At 35.9% G+C, this 21,866-nt stretch overlaps 2 protein-coding genes across 2 annotated transcripts; one reads left to right on the plus strand and one right to left on the minus strand.

Annotated features, from left to right (window-relative positions):
- The first annotated feature begins 4,491 nt into the window (after window positions 1-4,491).
- On the plus strand, window positions 4,492-15,315 carry LOC126698649 (uncharacterized). Its single transcript, XM_050396026.1, has 13 exons — window positions 4,492-4,753; window positions 4,943-5,003; window positions 5,106-5,195; window positions 6,032-6,109; window positions 6,249-6,323; window positions 9,317-9,369; window positions 10,086-10,236; window positions 12,053-12,163; window positions 12,775-12,901; window positions 13,041-13,138; window positions 13,780-13,918; window positions 14,716-14,768; window positions 14,876-15,315. The coding sequence occupies exons 1-13, from the start codon at window positions 4,635-4,637 to the stop codon at window positions 14,990-14,992; spliced, it is 1,272 nt and encodes a 423-aa protein (XP_050251983.1). The 5' UTR covers window positions 4,492-4,634; the 3' UTR covers window positions 14,993-15,315.
- A 2,854-nt stretch (window positions 15,316-18,169) lies between these two features.
- On the minus strand, window positions 18,170-21,557 carry LOC126698650 (FT-interacting protein 3). The gene has a single exon (XM_050396027.1). The coding sequence runs from the start codon at window positions 21,400-21,402 to the stop codon at window positions 18,361-18,363; it is 3,042 nt and encodes a 1,013-aa protein (XP_050251984.1). The 5' UTR covers window positions 21,403-21,557; the 3' UTR covers window positions 18,170-18,360.
- Window positions 21,558-21,866: the final 309 nt, after the last annotated feature.

Here is a 21,866-nt window from a genome sequence, read left to right on the forward strand (position 1 = left end):
AAATAACAATAAAAAATTTCCACGCATCTCAGCACCACCACTGACTTCTACCAGCAATAGTCACTACACTACCAATGCCAATCACTGCCGTACCGCTGCGCCACCAACCTCTTCACCAGCCCCACAACCTCAAAATGACCCGCCCAAGTCATTTTTCAAACTTATATTTTGAGCTAAAATGTTGTTGAAAGAAATGGGTTTTGTTTTAATTTGAGAATGTCCGAATGAGTTATGACTTGGATAAACTTATATTTTTTTGTTAAATCTCCCGATCATGTACCTGTACTATACTGATATGAGTGCTTATGCCCAAAATGCCACAGCAAGCTCTACTAGAGAGGCCAAACTAGATCTAGATCTCTCTCTCTCTCGCTCTCTCTCTCTCTCTCTCTCTCCTAGTTTATCTTTGTTTAATTTACTTGGATTTGTTCGTTCCAATTCCATCATAGCTTAGGGAATTTTTAAATAAAAAAACGATTTCTTAAAATGACTGGTGTTAGTTTTTCAAGGTTGTGGGGTGGTGACCAAATTTGTGGCAGCCGCGTTGTTGGTGCCAGTACTGGTGCTGGTGGAGGTCAGTGGTGGTACTGGGATGTGTGGAATTTTTATTTTTATTTTAGGTAAGTGAAATATGATAAAGGCATTAAACAAGGAATAATTTAAGTAAGTGAACAAATGGCAGATTTTAATTAGTGGAGTATAAAGTGATGTAAAGACAATAAGAGAGAAGATTTGGACTCATAAATATGGACTATATTTACCGTATCGTCACCTAAACCGGTACAAAAATAGGACTGAAACATATTGCTTTGGATACCAAATGTACATACTGATACCTAGATTGGTACAAAAATAGGACTAAAACATATTGCTTTGGATACTAGACTCTACTGGATCATTTCAGCCATATTTTGAATTTTGGCTAGTAATTCAAAACCAAGTTAGTACAAAACTGAGGGTAATAACACAAGTGTCATGTGTTCTATTTTGTATCCTGGTCCTCATTGTTCTTGACTTGGCCATGTGTTCTATTTGCCATGATGTCAATTCTGTGGCTCATGCTTTAGCCCGTTATGTTAAATATATTTCTTCTTATATTTTTTGAATAGAGGACTCTCCTCCCTCTCTATTATGGAGACTTTGTATGTCAATTTGGCTCATTTACGGTTATAAATGATAATTTGGTTAGGTTTCAGGGGAAAAAAAAAAAAAAAAAACCAATTCAGTACAAAACTGAGATTGCTAAATGCGGAGAGTAACTTTTTCTTCTTGCACAGCACCAGCAACTCATGAACCCATTTATTTTCTTTCTTTTTTTATTGTATTTGTCTTTTCCTCTTCTCTCAGTTTGACCCCAAGTGTAGTTTACTCTTTTTACCCTTGTCCTAATCCTACCTAACATTACTCCCCCAATTCTTATCTCACCGTCTATCCTTCCACATGGGCACGGACTTGACAAATTGAAATGAAAATGGGCTGACAACTGATGACAAACGGGCTTTAATGTGTATATATATATATATATATATATTTGTGTGTATGTTTTTTTTGGGGGGGGGGGGGGGGGGGGGGGGGGGGGGGTTGTTTGACACATGCAAAGTTAAACCAAATTTTGAATTTTATCACGTGAGAAAGTATATATAAGAATAACAAAATCTTACGATATTTTCACAATATCATTTGTTTTAAGTTGGGGTGAGTTTCGTATTATTATTTTATTTTAACTTATAGTGAGCTAACACTTTAATTTGTTTTGAAAATATTGTGAGATTTTGTTCTGGATATAAAAGAACTCTTAGTAAAATGTAGTTGTATAAGATGTCTAGTCATATAAGGTGTCTAGCATGTAGTGTTGTTCTAGGGTTGATACGTTGTTTTTTTTTTTTTTTCTTACCAACTATTAAAAAATTTAAATATAATAGGGGTAAGAGAAGAAAGTAAATTTTTACAAAATACATTTTTTATCTTCTCATTTTTTATTCTCAACTAAACAAAAAGGGCTTCCCTTCTCTCCACTTTTCTATCATTTTCAAAAAAGAAAAGAAAAAGAATCAACGTGGAACAGAGGAGGTGGGCAAATCAACAAACTCTCATCTAAGCTCCTCTTTCTCCCTTATTTTCTCTCCATATCGAGGGAGACTCCTAAATCACCCCTAATGGTGGGCCCAAGGAGAAAACTCGTGAGCAACCACCGAAATTTCTATCATTTTCCCCCTCAACCAAACACCCTCTTTTATTATTTTCTCCTCACTTTTCTTTCCCTCATTTTCCATCCCCGAATTTTTGCCCCAACCAAGCACACTCTAGACTAGGTCAATTAAACTATCACCCTATGAGAGAAAGGCACCAAAATTTTAGTGAGATAGTTAATTTTATTTATTAAAAAAAAAAAAATTATAGATAGATGGTTTGTTCAATTTCTCACCACAATAAAGTTCTCAATTTTTTACCTTAATAAAAATGTCTAATTGAAATTCTAACATGTTCTAGAAAAATTGTTGTGTCAAATCATCATTGATGATTAATTTTTCATAACAATTTAAGGCTTCAATTTTTTTTTTTTTTTTTTTTGGTAAACAAATCTTATAGACAGTAGATTATCAATTTTAGTCATCCATGATATGATGATATTGGAAAATGTTTGCTGTCCAAGTCAAGTCAAGTCAAAAAAATAGCTGGAGAGTGTGAAAAGGAAGGATTTGAAACTTTGAATCTAAGTATTGAACAACCTTGTCCCCAATAAATCAGAGTGTGAAAAGGAAACATTTTAGAAAAGTCATCCTTCAAACAAACAAGAAAAGGGGGTTCCTTTTCCAAAAAGTGTATTGTGCCCTTTGAAATTCAAGACAATTTAGTTATTTTTGGGTTCCACTAGTTCTTTTGTCATTAATAGATAAGAACATAAAGGAGAAAAACCCCATTACAAAGGGATCATGAGAGAATCTAAGTAAAAATCACTGTACACTCAAGAACTCTGAGAGAAATATATAAGAACAAATCATCCTCGGACTTGACCGAGGAGAGCTTTTCTTGCTTAAATTGTTTGTTGTATTCTTTCCAACCATAACTAACCTTTTGTGACTACTATCCACTTATCTCATTGAAAGTTCATCTTTAAGCCCATTCTCTAACAAATTTATTGTTTTAGGCTCTTTGAGCCGTTGACCCTTCATTTGGGTTTTAGGAGTAAATCGCGCCCTTACATATATATATATATATATATATATATATATATATATATGCTAGTTCTTTTCTCATTAATAGAAGACTATTAGTTGTTGGCTCATTCCTCTGCTAATAATACTAGAATCACAATTTTTTCACTATACAATTGTGGAAAAATTGTGATTCTAGTATTTTTAATATTAGATCAATGTAAAAATAATAATAAACTATTTACAATCTGCCACGTCAAAGTTGTGTCAAAAAAAAATTATGTTCCTAAAATGGTTAATAGTGATAGGTTGGTTATACTTATATGAGACCTATATATAATAGTATAAATCTTACATGGTAAGGGAGAGAAAAGGATAATGCTTTTTGAGATACAGACATCATCCGTAATCTTCTTTTGACTCTACTTTTATATTTATGTTTTTTTTTTTTTTGGGTCATAATTACTGAGGAAAAAATAATAATGAATCTTTGTGAAAGTGGTATTAAAGTTGGGAGGAAATTTCGATTAAACAAGTTGTGTGGTCAAAAGAAGTAAAGAATATACTTGTATTGGAGAACAGGGAATCGGACTCCTCATCTCAAACACATACATACATTTTTCATATAACCATAAACAGGGCTGGCCCTAGGCCTAGGCCACTTAGGCCATCGCCTAGGCCCCCTACTAGAGAAAGGCCCCTAATTTTGGGGTAAAAATTAATATATATTTTTGGAGATATAGATTTTTTTTTTTTTTTGTACTTTTAAGAAGTCTCAAATAATTAAGTAATGCTAGAGATAATACAACTTTAAATACATGAGTCCTATAAATATATATGTCATTAATCACAAGAAATAATTTAGATAGGAAAATGAAAGAAATATATACTATAAGTTTTACTTCAAATACCTTTACAAATTGATTTGACAATTAATATGATTTGTGAACGTTAACAACTTATTAAATGCATTTTTGAAATACTTTTTGTGATTTGTGATACATCTTTGTAAGCCTCATATTGTAAAATTTATAATATGTTTATTATCTTCTTGAAGTGTCACTAATCATATTCATTACTATATCGTTTCTAAGTATTTTTTTAGTAAAATTTGTTATACCTTTAGCATTTTTTCAAAAAAATAAAAAGCATATTACAAAATAAAAAGAATATAGTTTTGTTATAAAAAAAAATAATAATGATGTTAAACATTAGTTTTTTTTTTTTTTTTTGACAGAGATGTTAAACATTAGTTAAATATTATTTAAGTGATAACAAAAAAGTCTTATTTAAATATCTCACCTAATGCCTCCGAATTTGTTGTGTCACCCTTGACCATATACTACTTCATCTTCTTCTTGTTGCTCCTGTTTCACACCCAACTAACCAAACCGAGCTTTTTGTCTTCGGGTCCTAATAAAATTCAAATCTTTCTGTCTCTTCATTTACACGCGCCTAGGCCTCTCAACTTTTGCAAAGATGCTGGGATTCTTTTCACTCTCCACATTTCCCAATAATGCTATAAAGGTAGTGAACTCTCAGAGCTTTGTATCAACATCAGCCACAGCAACAAAGCCCACCACCATCAGCTTCACCAGGTCTCGTATTCTTTTCTGTCTCTTACTATTTTCACTCTCATGTAAACGCTTGCCAGTTGCCACCTCTTTTCTTTCACCTTTTCCTTTCTTTCTTTTCAATGACTATTGAATGAATTATCGCAATATTTCTCATTTTTTTCTCTCTATATATGTAACATACACACCTGTTGTGTGTATGTATCATTGCAGAAATTTGAGGGTGAAAATGTCGTCTGATACTCTTCCTCCTCCTCCTGAAAAGGGCATTGTTGTAAGCTCTCTCTCTCTCTCTCTCTCTCTCTCTCTCTCTCTCTATATGTATATATAATGAAATGGAGATTGTTTTTTATTAATGTGAATGTGAGAGGTGCAGGTGGGGTGTGGTGGGGCGTCCGTGGATTTCTTGGCGGCAGTAGCAACCTATCCTAAGCCTGATGACAAGATCAGAAGCACCAGCTTGAAGGTTCTCTTCTTCTTCTACTACTTTTTATTCTAGTATGTTATATGACTGATGAAATGTTCAACGTTATTTGATAGATTATCAATTGTCCCAGAAGTTTAAGCAGTTAGGAAATTGCGAATTAATAATTTAACCAACGTTTTAACACTCTCTCTTAATAAGTGGAACCCAATTACCCAACACAGTACATTTTTAACTTTAAGTGAAGGTTTAAGCAGGGACAAGGTTCAAACTCATGATCACCTTGTTTGTTACTATGATAAATTATCGATTTTTAAAAAGATTGAATGGTTTGAAAATAGTAAATTTAATAATTTAATCAATATTTCAACATAATTATTAATGTTTTTAACTGTGCCTAGATCCTTTTCAGTTCCTTTTTTTTTTTTTCTGTAAATTATCTTTATTAGTGCCTTGCTTTGTTACCCACTATTGTTATTGACTTCTGCTCACTCGTAAATAACTCAATTTACTACTCCAGATTAACTCACTTGTGTGAATGAACTTGATTGATATCACTTCAACAACTAATAAATACTTATCTAACTTACCTTTCTATGATAATTGACATCAGTTTGTAAGACATATTGTTGAAATAGAGATCTTAATAAACTCATTAAATGGCAGCAGAATATGTTATTTTATTATATTGTTCAATGAACACTAGAATCAATTTTGATGACACACCAGATTGGGTATCCAATTAAAGAATGCCCATCTATGATCAGTATCAGTAGCATAGTTAATATCAAGTATTAGCAAATGATAGATAGATACCATGGCAACAATATTGCAATATAAAGGTGTTATAATTATGTTTGGATGCATTGATTCGTTAGGTTCAAGGAGGTGGAAATGCAGGGAATGCTCTAACCTGTGCTGCTCGTTTGGGCTTAAAGCCCAGGCTAATTTCCAAGGTATCACCCTTGCATGTCTCTTGTTCCACATGTCCATTTTCCAAACTTGTGGGGAGATTGAGAAAGTTCAAAATTATTTTATGACTGATTATTTAAAGTAATAATTTTTTTAACATGTTTGTCATTTTATAACCACTAGATTGCAGATGACACTCAAGGCAGGGATATATTGGATGAGTTCGTTGCTGATGGTGTGGATACTTCTTTTCTTGTGGTAAGCTTCAGATGATAAACCTACTTCTTAATCATTTTTCCGTTTTAATGATTTTCAATGCTGAAATTTCTCTGCATTAAGTATTGATGCATTATGTTGATTTCTTTACATAAAAAAGTTATCTGTAAATATTTTTATGAAGCTTTGTGATTCGAATAATCACACTTATGGTTAATACCAAATATATATATATATATATATATATATATATCAAGACTTAGCCCCAAAATTTTGGGGTCAACCACCAGATTCTCAACAAACTAATTGGGGTTGGCCAAATATATTCTTTTCAGTCATTATATTCCATCTGAAGTTGTGCTTTATGTTGCATCCCTAATTGACTTGTCATTTTTTTTACTACCATTAATGTTATTTTTTGGTCTTCCTCTTATCTTTTTTTCGTTCGCTTTACTTAAATCAACTCACTTAGCCCCAAAATTTTGTGGTCAACCACCAGATTTTCAACAAACTAGTTAGGGTTGGCCAAATATATTCTTTGCAGTCATTATATTCTATTTGAAGTTGTGCTCTATGTTGCATCCTTAATTGACGTGTCATTTTTTTTAACTACTATTAATGTTATTTTTTGGTCTTCCTCTTATCTTTTTTTTTCATTCACCTTACTTAAATTAACTCACACTTTCTATCTAGTTAATTAATTACTCTTCTCTAAACACAACCTGACCATCCCAAGTGACTTTCCGTAATCTTTTCATCAATAAGGGTCACCCCTATCTTGAAGTGAATTTCCTCATTTTGGATCCAATCTTTCTCTGTATTTCTACTTATAAATATCTTGCTTCTTTAACAATTCAATATTCAATACCATAGAGCATAGCTAATTTTATAGCAATCTTCTAATATTTGCCCTTTAACTTAATAGGTATTCTACAATCACACAATACTCCTAATGCGATTCTCCACTTTATCCACCATGTTCTTATCTTATGATTCACATCCTTTTCAGTATCTCCATTCTTATAAATTATTGATCAAAGATATTGAAAGTTCACACTCTTTAGTATCTCCTGACCATCAAGTCTTACAACCCCTTACTTTGTTTCTACTTTTACTAAATGTATATTCTATGTAAGTCCTACTTAACTGAAAACCTTTAGATTCTAAAGTGTCTCACCAAATTTCTAACTTGACATTCACTTCTAATTTCACCTACCAAAACTATACCATTTGCATAAAGTATACACCAAGGGACATCCTCTTGAATCAATTTAGCGAGCACATCCATCACTTGTGCAAACAGATATGGACTAAATGTTGATCCTTGAAGCAAACTTATAGTGATAAAGTTTTCATTGCACTTGTGTGCTTGTTTATGGATAGTGAGGTAGTGTAGTTTTATGCTTTTGTGCCATCAAGACTCAAACTAAGGTTTCTAGTGCTGTTAGCATCTTTACATGATACAAACCCTTTATGCAGGGCCCAAATTGAAATGAAAAGGATGCAATTAGTTGCATGAGGTTCAGAAATCAATGAACACTAAAAACTAGTCACCACTAGATTTTAAGTAGTGACCAAAGGGGTGAAGAAATTGAAATATATGTTGTTCATAGAATCATTAAACTATCTTTTACAAAATGGATATGAGAGCAATAATAATTAAGAACAGCAACAAGGGATGAATTCATTCGTGAGAAGTTAGATGTAGCAGTGATTGAGGGCAGGATAAAATGTGATGTTCGTCAGACACATTTTTCTCTAAATCATAATTGAAGAATCATTAGTTAAAGTGAAACTCAATCATACTTTTGCCATGAGATATTAAAATTAGAGTAGCTGCAATCTGCATACTTAAAAGTCCACATAACGCAAAAGAGATCTGGTTCATGGTGAAAGTGCTACAAGGACAAGGAAGAAGACAAACAGAACTTAAATTGATTTTAATAATGAATATGATATGTGTGTCTTAACAGAAAACCTTAGGGGCTCAAGTCAAACTTTAATGGCAGACAATTTTATACGTCTGGGAGTGAGTTGATTTGACTTTGGCAACGGATTAATGCAACAACAAGATGCATTGTCTGGTTGTTATGGGGTCACATTGACTTGACAAAATTTTCTTCTCAGCAGTAAAACATTTCTAAATATTATGTTTGTTTTCCTTCAGTACTCCATTATATTAACTTCTCTGTGTAGTTTTGCACTTCTAGTTTTATTCTCCTTTTCTTTTTGCATTGATAGTAAAAGGCAGGGAATGAAGAAGTCGTCACATTTTCAAGGTCATAATTATTTAAAGGAATTGATACAGGATTCAAACATTCAGTATTGTAATCTGTGGGAGATTAATGCTATTCTTGGTCATTGCTCACTCTCTCTCTCTTCTTTGCATGCTTAAATATCTGTACAATTTAGGGAGTTCAATTGGATTTGAATGTGTTTAGAGTTAAATGTACCCTTCCCAAACCAGATGAATGTCGCATGGAAAAGTGGAGTTTAGCATATTTGAAGTCTAATTGTCCATACTTGTGTTAAGATTGAAGATACAAAATATTAAATAACAATCTAACACAAATTTTGATGCTGAAACAACCAAGAATAATCAAAAAATAAAAAAGTAAAAAATTTAAATCATTAGAGGTAGGTTGCATTCACATGCTTTCAAATACTGATAACTCAGCTTCCACCTGCATAGTTTCTTCTAAATGTAGATTCTCAACCTGTCAGCCTCTGATTGGTAATTTTACAAATCTATCCCAGTTTTTTCATTGCAGAATTTCATGCTTGTATCTTATAGGTACACTCAATATTCAAGTACAATATACACGTACAATATATATATATATATATATATAAAATAAAAAAGGAATTAAGAAAACTTATTTCCATTTTCACTCTAGTATTTGCCAAAAGTGTTGCTCCTGTAGCTATATTGCAATTCTATGGATTTTTTTGTTGGAATTTGGCTTTGACAACTAAGGTTGAACTGCTATGTGATCTTGCATATTTATGTTATGCTCAATTTGCCTTTTTTCCAGGTTTCAGAACAGGGCAATTCACCATTTACCTATGTCATTGTTGACAACCAAACGTGAGGGCCTTTTCTTTTACTCCCTCCTCTCTCTCTCTCTCTCTCTCTCACAGCACAATTGACCTCCTTTCTTTGTTAACAATATGAAGAAGGGGGAATCTTTAATGCCTTTTTTTTTAAGGTTCAAGGATGGCCTGAAGAAAATTTCTTGTTTACAACATGATCTTGGTGTTTATCTTTCATCTTTAAGTGCTTTAAATTTGATGTAATGTGAACAGATTTGACAATAACATCTGCGCAAGTTTCTTTGTAGGGATTAATTTAAGAAAAAAAAATTTATGGTTGTACTTGTTTTGAGAGATGTCCACCCTACCTCTTCTCTCTATTCCCTGACTTTCACCCTATTCAAGGCATTCTCCATTGGGGAAGAATCCTGCTAAAGACCTTATTGTGTTAGTACATTTACTGTTTATGAGAAGATTCTTTTAGTAAATCATGTTTATGAAACATGACTCTCTTTCTCTTCTAGTTAGGTGACCACTTCACACACCACTGTTACAGTGAAGACTTTGGGAATGCCAAACAGTACAATTTTTCCATTGGCAGCACTACATCAAAACACATTTGTTATCTTATAAATGATTTGCTCTTCATTGGCTGAAATCATATATCATGATAAAAAATTTATGCTTTGAATCAATATAAATAGTGAACATTTAGAGTCTGTTGGGATTTTTTTTAATTTCCAGTTAATTAATCTTAAATGATATATTCAGGAAAACCCGTACTTGTATTCACACCGCAGGAAATCCTCCCATGGTACCAGATGACCTTTCTCGAGAAAATTTATTGTCTGCATTAGATGGTGCAAGAATTGCCTATTTTGATGGAAGATTGCCTGAAACTGCTTTAGTTATTGCACAAGAGGTGATTTTCATTTGTATTTCTTCTAGTTTCCTTGATACTTCTAGTATTGAGCCAATATTGATTCTGCCGTTTGAATTAGTATGACTAAGAAAGCAATTCCACATTGTAAGTTATAAAATCTTTTTTTTTTTTTACTATCTCACCTTGATGATCTAAATGTTTCTTAATAATGTGTCCTTTTGGTTATCCTCCAATTTGGCTAAAGGCATCCATAGATTTCTGTGTGTTCTGCTTTAGAAACTCTATTGATAACATTGATTGCTAATTTCTTCCTCTTCTACTAACTATATTTTGCAATTAATGAAGATTCTGAGTATGAAATTCAAAATTACTTCAAGTCAGGCATACTGAATCATTCTCCAATATTTTTTTAAGTCTTCATCTAGGGATTCACCCCCCCCCCCCCCAAAACCCCTTCTATTCACTGCAAAATTAGCTTGGGTGACCATTATTTGACATCTTGAAATCTTAAATAATTTTGTAAGTCAAATACTAACACCACATGTAATAACTGGAATTCCTTATCTGAGTTGTAAACTTTTGTTTTGATTTGATCTGAAAACTCAATAGCTCCAAGAACACCAACAGACCATGGGTACACTGGCAGCAGAGGGAGTGGAGTAAAAAGGAGGGAGGTGGCGGTTTGCACTAGATTTCATTGGAAAACTGACAATCACCAATTAAAGATATCATAGCATTCTATCCTTGAATTCTAACACATATTTCCCATAACCAACATCAAGTTGAAATATAATAACCTGGATTATATGGTTTGTGTGTGGATTTGAATTGTGAAGGTGTTGAGCTGGTATGTGACATTGAGCATTTATAAGGATCCCCAATTGTGACTAAATTTTAAGGTATAGTGTAGATGTGACTTACACTTTTCTCAGATCATGATAAATGGTATTGGAGCCAACCTAGTAATTCCACGTGGCTTGAGTGCAATGAAGGGCAATGCAAGCCTTGACAAAATTTCAGGAATTTAAGTGAAGGAGATTGTGATATCCTAGATTATATGAATTGTGTGGTTTTGTTTTTTTTTTTTTCTTTTTTTTCTTTTTGATAAATTGATTGTGTGGATTTAGATTGTGAAAGTGTTGCTTGTGCATACGTTGAGTCCTACATCAAGAAATTTCTAGGTCGATCTTGGGGCTATATAAACAATTACAAAGGGTCTCTTTTGTGACTAATCTTTTTAAGATATAGTGCAGGTGTAACTAACACTTTTCTTCGATCATGACCCAAACTTACACTTCTCACATTCCTTATATCAATCGAAGCATTTAACTCAAAAAAGGGAGAAAAGAAAAAGACATTTCTTTCTCAAATCTTAATAATTAGTAATTCCCAAAGCTCGATCATTGAGGCTCACATTCGCACCACAAGTCATCAACATCAACAAGCTTGGATATGAGGTTGACTGTAGATGTGGTCAAGGTTGATCAGGTTGACAAGCTCATGATTGAGAGAGGCCAAGCAGCACTAGAGCCCAAATTGGACGGAGGTTTGAAGCTTTGAGATGTAGGATTCAACCTAATGGGTAGAGGAAGAGGGAGGGTCGAACCAGAGAAGACGGGCATCAAATACAACCTGAATACATTTCCTACTATGTTGTTGCTGTTATTTTTTATTTTTCTCTCTTTGACAGCTCTTGGCATTAAGTAATGCAGTGTGCTTCTCTTCACATATCATTTCATGAATTAGATGTGCATAAATATTAGAAATACAATTTTTCATCATGCAAATACTCCCACTGTTTATAATATTAACTAACAAAGAAGTAATCAATATTTATTGGATCTTTCCAGTACAGGCAGTGCACAAAAGTATACCTATTTTAATTGATGCAGAAAGAAAGAGGGAAGGGTTGGATGATCTCCTGAAATTAGCTGATTATCTCATATGCTCAGCAAAATTTCCAAAGGCAAGTTGACTATTCTTCAGAATTATCATTGATCGGAGGAACTTATGAATGGGGAGTCTTTTCATCGGCCAATTCATTGGCGTGCACAGATTTTAAGTTATACTAGCATTGCATCTTTGTTCCATTTACTGTTTTCTCAAATTTGAAAATCCACTCAGTTTCATGGCCACAGATTTTCGAATAACAATTAAAGTCAACACAGATTTCTTGCCACATACTTACCTTCTTTTTTTATATACACATACATACTTACACTCTATTTACAAAACATCCCCAATTATGGATCTGTTTTATTTTTTAAATTGTACCTAATGCATTTTTCTGTAACTTCTAATACCATATGTATGTATTATCAAATCTATCCATCTGTGGGGAAATATTTTTTGTTCAAGTTTCATCTTGATGTGATTATTATAATTTTGTTACATTTGATCAAATTCAACATGTTTGTTCATCATATCAGATTTAGACATTATCAGATCCTTTGGCCCATAAGGATGAACTGTTTTGTTTAAGAGGCATAATACACACACACACACACACACACTAATTGCTGCTCTAGTATCCTTGGTAAAATATATGGAACAACATTGAGGCTGCTTGTGTGACAGGCATGGACAGAGGCACCATCTCTTCCAAGTGCACTTGTTTCCATTCTGTTGAGATTGCCAAACATCAATTTTGTGATTGTGACCTTGGGTGAAGATGGATGCATGATGCTTGAGAGAAGCGTAAATGGTGAGTATGCAATTGCACATTTTTCTTGTCAAGGAGAATGAAAAGCAAGCAGAGTCAGATGCTGTGTCTTAAAAATTCAAACCCTTTTTCTGTTTGATTTGCTTTATATATGCTTTTCGTTGAAGTATTTCTATGGCAGAGAGTTCTGGGACAGAAGAGATTGACGTAGATGTCTTATTGGAATCATTAAAGCAGCAGCAAAAGGATGAAAGCACCAGCCCAACATGTATTTCATCGGTAAAATATTTTCTATTGAACCTCAAAACTTTATTTTTCTCTTATTATTAAGGCCTTGTTTATTGTTTACCTCTATGTCTTAGCCATAGTTCATTGTAAGAGAGAGGTACAGTTGTGCAGCGTGAACTTTAACCAATTAATTTTTGTTTTGGTTTTGAAAAACTAATCCAGTATATGGAAGCCTTTGCTCAATTTAAAAAATGCTTGCGCATGTTGTTGAGCAAGCAATGATATGGACTGAGGGCTTTCACCAGCCCTTTCTTGTTGTCCACCATGCCACCAGCAAACTCAATCAAAGTGCCATAGCTGTTACTTTCAGCCTATTGAGACCATAGAACTATAAAGTTCTATGAATGATACTGTAATCTGGACTTGAAGGATCTACCTGTAGTAAGTCTGTAATGTACCCATTGGATGCGTGTGTAACTCACCAAGAAAATAGAAGTAAAAAATAATAATAATAATAAAAGCATGGTTATAATTATATATGTGATTTCTTATTTAATCACCTTCAGAAATTCTGATAGTATTGAATATAGAGAAGCATTAGTCAGATAGAATTCTAGCAGGGTATAGTGGAGGTAATGTGTATACTTATGATACATCTTTACTGTTACATATTTTTCCTTTCAATTTTCCAGTCAGTGACAAGATTGAGAGCAAAAGGGATAGGGACACTATGTGGGAGGTTATTTCTGGGAACGGCTGAGAAGATACCGCCATCAGAACTTATCGACACAACTGGTGCTGGGGATGCATTTATTGGAGCTGTTATTTATGGTATGTGTAACCATTCAATCCATATGTTTTTTCGCTGTAGCCTGTCTCTGTATCCATACATTTGTTTGTATGCATGCTCTGTAATTTTTCCTGTAATTTCTCTTGCTTTTCAAGATGGATTTTCCCAGATCATTTGTCCTGAAGGTTATTATCATTTTACATTCAATATCATCCAACAAGTCACATTTGCCATGTCAAATCTGCTATCTTTTCAGATTTAAGACCACATATCTTAGAGTAAACTATACTAGGACTACTCCATATAGGCAGCATCAATTTGATTTAGTTTACAGTCGCACCAGGATAAGAGCAAGACTTAGTTGATGATTATGATTACAAGTGTAGAAAGAATTTTTATGCCAATGTGGGTTAACTTCTGTTCCATGGGATAAGGTGTCCATCTCCTGGACTTTTAGCCGTCAACTCTGCTGACAATTCAGGCTACATTTTACCTTACTCAAAATAACTAGTCCTGACTTGTTTGGCTGAATAAAAATTATTAGTTGATGCCTCAGCACTATTCAATGGTAAATATAAAAATAAATAAATAAAAAAGAGAAGCAGGATTCGATGTTTTCTTGACATCTCACCACTTAAGGACTATAGGCCTGCAATTTTCTAGCAACTTTGCCATAGTATCTCAATTACTAGATTAGTTTATTCACCTAATAATAAGTCATCACTTTACAAAATTCGTTGCCAGTTTGTCTTGCAAAGCTTCATGCCTGCTGTCTTTCGCATATTTTTTTGTTGGAGGAAACATTGATGAGATTCGTAATTATTCAATTTCCTTGTAGCTATATGTGCTGACATGCCACCAGAACAAATGTTGCCATTTGCAGCTCACGTGGTAAGTGGACCTTTTTCCAAGGGCCAAATTAGCTTAACTGTGTTTATCTAGATGAAATGTGAAATTGAAAGAAAATTTGTTTGTGAATTTTGATGTGGTGATTGCAGGCAGCAGCAAACTGTAGAGCTTTGGGAGCTCGAACTGGTCTCCCATACCGCACAGATCCACGCCTGGCTTCTTTTTTACAACAAAGTTCCCAAGTGATCACATCTTTGGCAAAGTAAATAAGAAGCATGAGAATGAGCATGCAAGATGGGCTCTTTCATCCCAGCTGCTAAAAGGGCTTTGATGCGGGAGCAAGAAGATTTTTATTTAGTATTATTTATGTTTGCAAGTCAATTGTATTTTTTATGTTTTAGGTCCTAAAAGTTTATTAGGCTATTAATATTTTAATTTGGAAATAAAGTTATTTTCGTAATAAGACAATTAAGGTTTCCTAGCCAATTAGAACTAGGATTTAGTAATCCTTTATAAGCAACTTATTGTACTCCTTGAGGAGATAGTTGATATTTTGATGAATGAAAAAATGATCATTTGGTTTTTCTTTGGTTTGGTGCTCAGTCTACTCTAGGTGTTGACTCCTAGTGGTTTCCTCGCTTGGTGCTGACTCCAAGGAAGGCCTAGGTGCTGACTCCTAGGTCATATCTTTTATTTTTCCATTATTTCAGTTTTGTTCTGATTGTCCTGCGTCAGTTTTGGTATCAGAGCAAACACTGATCTATTACAAGTATTATCATAGTCACGAACCAAAAGAGTATTTAAAAAATAAAAAATAAAATAAAAAATCACCAGCCGCGTCCCCATCACACTGGCAACTTCCAATTTTGTTGTCCAACGCCACCACGACGATGATCCAGCCTTCAAACCGCCATCTACTCACCTGCTCCAATCGACGCCAGACCATCTCCGTCGACCCGCAAGCCCGATCCTGATCCTTGTCAGTGTTGCACTGCCAGAAGCCCTTCATCTCATGCGCCATTGCCGACTCCGCTGGTTCTGAAGCTCTCCATATTGCCTGGTGTTGTTGTCAAACCACTGCACTTACTGGGACTGAAGCTTCGTTTTGTTGTTACCCATCCACACGGTGTATCTGGCTTTTTGGTCATTCAAAGAAAAATTTTGGGGGGGGGGGGGGGGGTGTTCAAGTCCTTTGGCCCGTGCACTAGAGAAGTTCCAAGTCCGTGAACAACCAACTCCACATAAGGCCCAATACACTTAACCGCCATCACAAGGGTTAGATTCTCTTACTATCTTTAGTGGACTCAACTTTTCATTTAAGATTCTTCTTTAGTTTCTTTACATGCATACCAAAAAAAAAAAAAAAAAAAAGAGCACAAAATCCAAACCTGTCAACAAGCCCAATCCCAACAACTGTTTGGGAGAACAATCTTAGAAGCCCATTCCAACGCAACTATTTGTTAAGGCACTATTTTAGAGAATCATGGTAATATTAGAAGCACCTTATTTTGATGGTTGTGAAACTTATCCACGAGATTTTGTCAACTAGATGAATGGGATAGAGCAATTTTTTAAGCAAGAAAATTTTGCAGATAACAAAAAGGTTAGGTATGCCAAGTTGAAGTTAAGAGGTAAAGCACAAAGGTTTTGAGAGAATCTTGAATATTTCCGCTATATAAAGTATGAACTTGCCATTAGTGTGTGGGAAGATATGAAAGAAAAGTTTTGTGATGAGTATTTGTCACCATACTATCGAGCTAAGTATCTACCCCAATCTTAGTGTGGTACTTTTCAAGTTGAAGCAAATACGATGAATCCTCATTCTCATCCCATTTCATGTCCTCAGCGCACTTTTGAACAATCTACCAAGGAATTAAAGGAATTATCTGTAAAGCTCATGAAAGATGTTCAAGACAGGATTGCTCAAATGAAGCAAACGAAGACTCAAACCGATTCAATTGGGAAACCAAGGATACTTGATCACAATGAACTTATTGCTGCCCCAACATAAGACAACATTAATGATGATATCTTGGTCATGGAGAATCCTCCAGCAATACCAAAGCCTAATGTTAACATAGACGTACATGCCTCGACAAGTGTTGCTTTAACATGCGTGTAAGGAAATGAATCTATTGAAGAGCAGCAAGGTGAAAAGATGGTGCCTAAAGAGAGTATTATGTTAGAGAGTGCAAATGATGTGAAAGTTGAAGTTGTTGAACGTACTTCTGATCAACCCTCCACAGTCCTTGAAGATCAACATCTTGGTGAAGTTGAAGAGGTTAAAACCACAGTACTTCCTATGGTTTATAAGGTTCAAGACGAGATTATACTGATTCCACACATTGATTTTGTTATTCCAACTGAGTTTGATGTGGTGGAATTCAAGGTTTTTCTTTTCCCTGTGCTCCCTAAGGTGATTCCAAACTTGAAGCAAGTGTTACTTGTCGGCATCATAATCCTTCAATGCTTTAAAACTCAAGGTCGAGTTTTCTCCAACCAAAGGAGAATGATGTTAGAGACGCAATAAGATTTTTATTTAGTATTATTTATGTTTGCAAGTCAATTGTATTTTTTATGTTTTAGGTCCTAGTAGTTTATTAGGCTATTAATATTTTAATTTGGAAGCAAGGTTATTTTCGTAATAAGACAATTAGGTTTCCTAACCAATTAGAATTAGGGTTTAGTAATCCTTTATAAGCAACCTATTGCACTCTTTGAGGAGATAGTTGATATTTCAATGAATGAAAAAATGACTGTTTGATTTTTCTTTGGTCTGGTACTAACTCCAGGTCTACCCTAGGTGCTGACTCCTAGTGATGGTGTTGACTCCAAGCAAGGCCTATGTACTGACTCCTAGATCATATCTTTTATTTTTCCGTTATTTAAATTTTGTTCTGATTGTCCTACGTCAGGCTTCTATACGGTCCCTTGTTCAATATAGATACATCTTATAAAGTGATAAGTCACAACAAATTTTACAACTATTTGAAGTGACAACTTTATTTGAAGTGACAACTTTTGTGTCTATAACCATACTCTTTATAGAGTAGTGAGGAAGTGCCACTTTTAGTTAGAGAGCAGCAGATTTGATTAATTGATTGCTTGTCACTGTGTTTGTTGATATTTAGTGATTACCTGCACTTTCTTAGTAATGATGACTCAATTACGGTCTTAAGAAGTGAAGTCCCGAAATTCATCTGTTTTTAGGTCTCGTGTTTAGGATATATTGGTAGGGTACTTTGGATTTAAAATGGGTAATAGAGCTGGAGTCATAAAAATTTTGTTAGGAACATACAACCCTACTGGTTGTCTAGGCCTCATAAGGTCTTGGGTTTGGAACTCCTAGCCAACCCTTAGCTATAATCTATTGTCTGATATGGTAAGCTGAATTTTCGTTTAGGCAAGTACCAAAATAACCATGTTAATGAACACATGGGTAGTAGTCAATAAGCATGATTACTTGCACATTACACAAATTTGCTTCTTGAATGGGCAGAGAGGCACCTTACACGCAAGATTACTAAACACAAAAGGAAGGCTACCCAAAATACAAAAGAAAAGGCCTTCCACTATGATCACATGTCCATTCCAAATAAACCTAAACAAGAACTTATGCATCAATTCCTACAGCCTACAACAAACTATCAGCCCTTGTGGGCAGCCTCCTGAAGAAACTCAAAGCTGGAGAAGGCATCTTGCTCCTAAACCTTGGAGGCCTAAGGACATAGAGCCCCCACAAAGCCACCACAACCCGAATTGGTACTGCATAGAATCCAGCAGCAGCAATCAAGCAAGAGATCACAAATAAGAATGTTGCCCTTGGGTCTCGCCAACTTAGCAAGTGTTGAAGACGTTCACCTTGTGTTGCCATATCACCAACAACGGTTTGAATCCTTCCTGCCACACTTCTTAGCCTATCATACCTCAACCGAACAACCTCAGCGCTTCGACTCGTTGGGAATGAATCGAATTCCTCATCCAATTCATCAGGAAAAACACTCTCAGCATGAGAGAGCCTAGTATCCATGTGGGGTGGGTGACGAGGTCGGGACCTATATCGCCAAAGTCCCAAAAAGGCCATGTAGAGCAATACGCTAGGGATAATAAGCTCCGGGAACATGACAAGCAGTAGAAACAACACCAGAAACAGGGTTGAGTACACAGGCCTGTGCCAATTGCGCATTGCCTCCACCCAACGGCCCATGGCAACAATGCCAGACACAACATTCATCAGCCTGAAAAAGTTAGCCTTGCTCCTCCTCATGCTCCACATGTGGGAGTCATGATCAAGCATATACTCTACCACCTCTCGTCCCAGTGGTGGCTCTGACCGGCTAAGCCGGGATGACACTACATTCATAGCCTGGTACCTCAAACTCTCCAATTGATTCACACCCAGTGGCTGCACATAATGCATCTTTGGCAGCAATGGCATTGTGTACATGTGCAGCATATTGGCCGTGTTAGCACACGAAAATCTCACTGCCAAATGCAGTTCCCCCATTTTCTTGACACCAGAAGGGTGCAGCATCAGGAGAGGGTACGAATGAGTGTAAACTCTATCCGATTCTAGTGTTGACAATCGAATTCTAACTTTCCCAATACGGTTATCACGAATTCCAGCAATGTTGCTTGTGTTCTTGTCGACCCGGGAATTATCAAACACCCCAATTGTGATCACGGTGCAAGGATCAAACACTTCCCATGTGTACTGCTCATTCCATTTGGGTGACAAGCTATCAACCACAGTGCGTGTCCTCACCCATTTCTGCCCATACTTTGCAACACAGTAAGAATCCGTAGATCCTCCTTTCCCTTCCTTGATTTTGGTTGGCATAAGTCCAGTTGCACCCAAAATTCCTATTTCAAGCACACCAATGTGAGGCTTCCAAAGCTGCTTAGCCGTAGGCTTAACATCACTACTATACAATGTGGCCTCATCTAGCACATGGTAACCCCCATCAAGCGAAACCCGAAGATGAATCCTAGACCCAAATCTAGTCACCATCTTAGACTCCCCTGCATTACCAAGGTGGCTATCAAGATTAAACCACCTTGAAGTCACAAGCTTTTCATCATTTCTCCTTTCAATCGCCATTACAGGAAAAAGAACTCTGCCAACAACCTCATCCCGCCCCGGCGCAACACGATCCTCTACTGAAACCAACAAGTAATCCTCAAAAGGCTCAGCCACCACAAATATCATCTCATCATTCCAGTAAGGATTTGACAAGCTCCTATTTGGGCTAGCAGCCGCGATCCTAGTCCTCAAAACCTGATTTCCCACTTGGACTTTGGAAGAAAGCTCAGGAAACCTCATCACTGAAGACCCTTTCTCCCCTAAAACAATGTCTTGTGCTTCAATAACTGATACCCTCAAATACCAAAGCTTTGGGGAGAGATAAACCTTGGATTTAATAGAACACAAGCCATCAAGATGCACATTGGCTGCCTTAGAGTGCCACGCCTCTGCAAAAGCCTCATCTGCCTGAGTCCCAAACCATATTGAAAGCATGACCTCTCCAGCCTTAGCCTTTTCACCTTTCTTGTCTTCCATTCTATACCACTGTGGAGCCAATGGACTATCTGGTGGAACCCGCCGAGGAACCTCATTCAAATCAAACCAAACACGGCCCAAGTAGTCATCTTTATTGCTCTCCTTCACTAAAATCTCTGCCATTGATGACTGAATACTATCTTTGGAAAAAGCAAACACTTGGTCCCATTCAACATTATTCAAACTCACCCTCTTCGTGATTCCTCTATAGTTTCCAAGCTTCACTTCAGCCACCAACTCAGCCCCACCAAAAGGCACTGAAATTTCTCTGCCTTTCACTACTCTCACATACAGATACTGCACCTGCTCAACAAGATCATAGGTAGAGCTGGTTTTGTCTTTTTGTAAAGACTCACCTCCAAGTTGTGGCCGAGTCTCCTTGAGAGAAAACTCGCTTAACCCATTTGAGAATAGACTCACTCCACCACTGGAAACACTAGGAATTGTTGGACCAGGCCCTGTAGTGACCACCACAGGTTTCATCTCAGGGTTTTGCTCCAATGACTTTGAATGTTGTGTCTGACTCTGCTGCGTTGGCTTGTACTCTTGAACCTGACCAAGTTGTTGCTGTGCCGCCATGGCTGAACCTGAACTCAGTCCCTGAAGTTTCTTAGCTTTCTTTGAAAACCCAGAAGAAGTAGCAGAAGAAGCCGTAACATTTTCTACTATTCCATTAGTAGCACCTAAATCTTTAACCTCTTCTTTGACAGAAAGATAAAGTTTCAAGCTTATTTCACCTCTGATATGTGAAAACAAGCTTCTTTTGTCAAGGGTATAGAGTTGTGCAACCTCTTCACCTTGTTTGGAAATGCTGGAGCCAGAGACTCTGACTTTCCCAAGAAAATTTCTGCTGTTGCTGGAGCTTCTCTCGTTGAAGACATTGATCTCTACAGTTCTGTAAGGAAGGTCAGCTACATCTTTGACATGAAACACAAGCTTTTCGTTCCAAATGGGATTTAAGTCTTTGTATTTGACTTGGGTTCGGAGCCTTTGGTTTTCAAACTCAACCTCTACAAATGGGGATGATGAACCTTCCCCATCTTTTGGCATTAGGTTGTGAGCTGCTACTACTTCAACTACTAGCTTTTCTTTGCTGTAGTGGGTGCTGTTATTCATGGCTGTTTTGGCAACAAGAATCTGAGAAATACAGAGAGAGAGAGAGAGAGAGTGGACAGAGTGAGAGGCTCAAGGAGGGAAAGCTTCAAAAGACAGTGAAAACAGAGAAGCGTGTAGCAGAGTTTTATTGTACAGAGAAAGTTTTATAAGAGAGGATGTGAGTGAGAGAGTAGACAGTCAAACAATCTCAATTCTCGAGAATATGTGTGAAGAGCTTGGTGTGCAGTGCACGCACCAATAACTACGTGAGAAATCTCTTTCACTGTTTGGATATGCTGGGACCCACAACATTCTTTAACGTTAACTTACCTTGTAAAAACCAGGTTTAAAATTAACTAATTTGGTTGTAGATTGGTTCAAGAAGAGGGGTCAACTCAGATTGCTTGACTTATTCTTTTTTTTTTTCCTTAATGTCCGTTTATGTCACATTCTCAATGATATATCACACACAATAAAGTATAGAT

Source organism: Quercus robur, chromosome 9, assembly GCF_932294415.1.
Source record: "Quercus robur chromosome 9, dhQueRobu3.1, whole genome shotgun sequence".
Lineage (NCBI taxonomy): Eukaryota > Viridiplantae > Streptophyta > Magnoliopsida > Fagales > Fagaceae > Quercus > Quercus robur.

Excerpts from the sequence above, each read along its gene's own strand:
- LOC126698649 (XM_050396026.1), top strand. The coding sequence starts at position 4,635 with ATGCTGGGATTCTTTTCACTCTCCACATTTCCCAATAATGCTATAAAG. Across the intron at positions 13,139-13,779 it reads GCCCAACATGTATTTCATCG|TCAGTGACAAGATTGAGAGC; the intron begins GTAAAATATTTT and ends TCAATTTTCCAG. Across the intron at positions 13,919-14,715 it reads TATTGGAGCTGTTATTTATG|CTATATGTGCTGACATGCCA; the intron begins GTATGTGTAACC and ends ATTTCCTTGTAG.
- LOC126698650 (XM_050396027.1), bottom strand. The coding sequence starts at position 21,402 with ATGAATAACAGCACCCACTACAGCAAAGAAAAGCTAGTAGTTGAAGTA.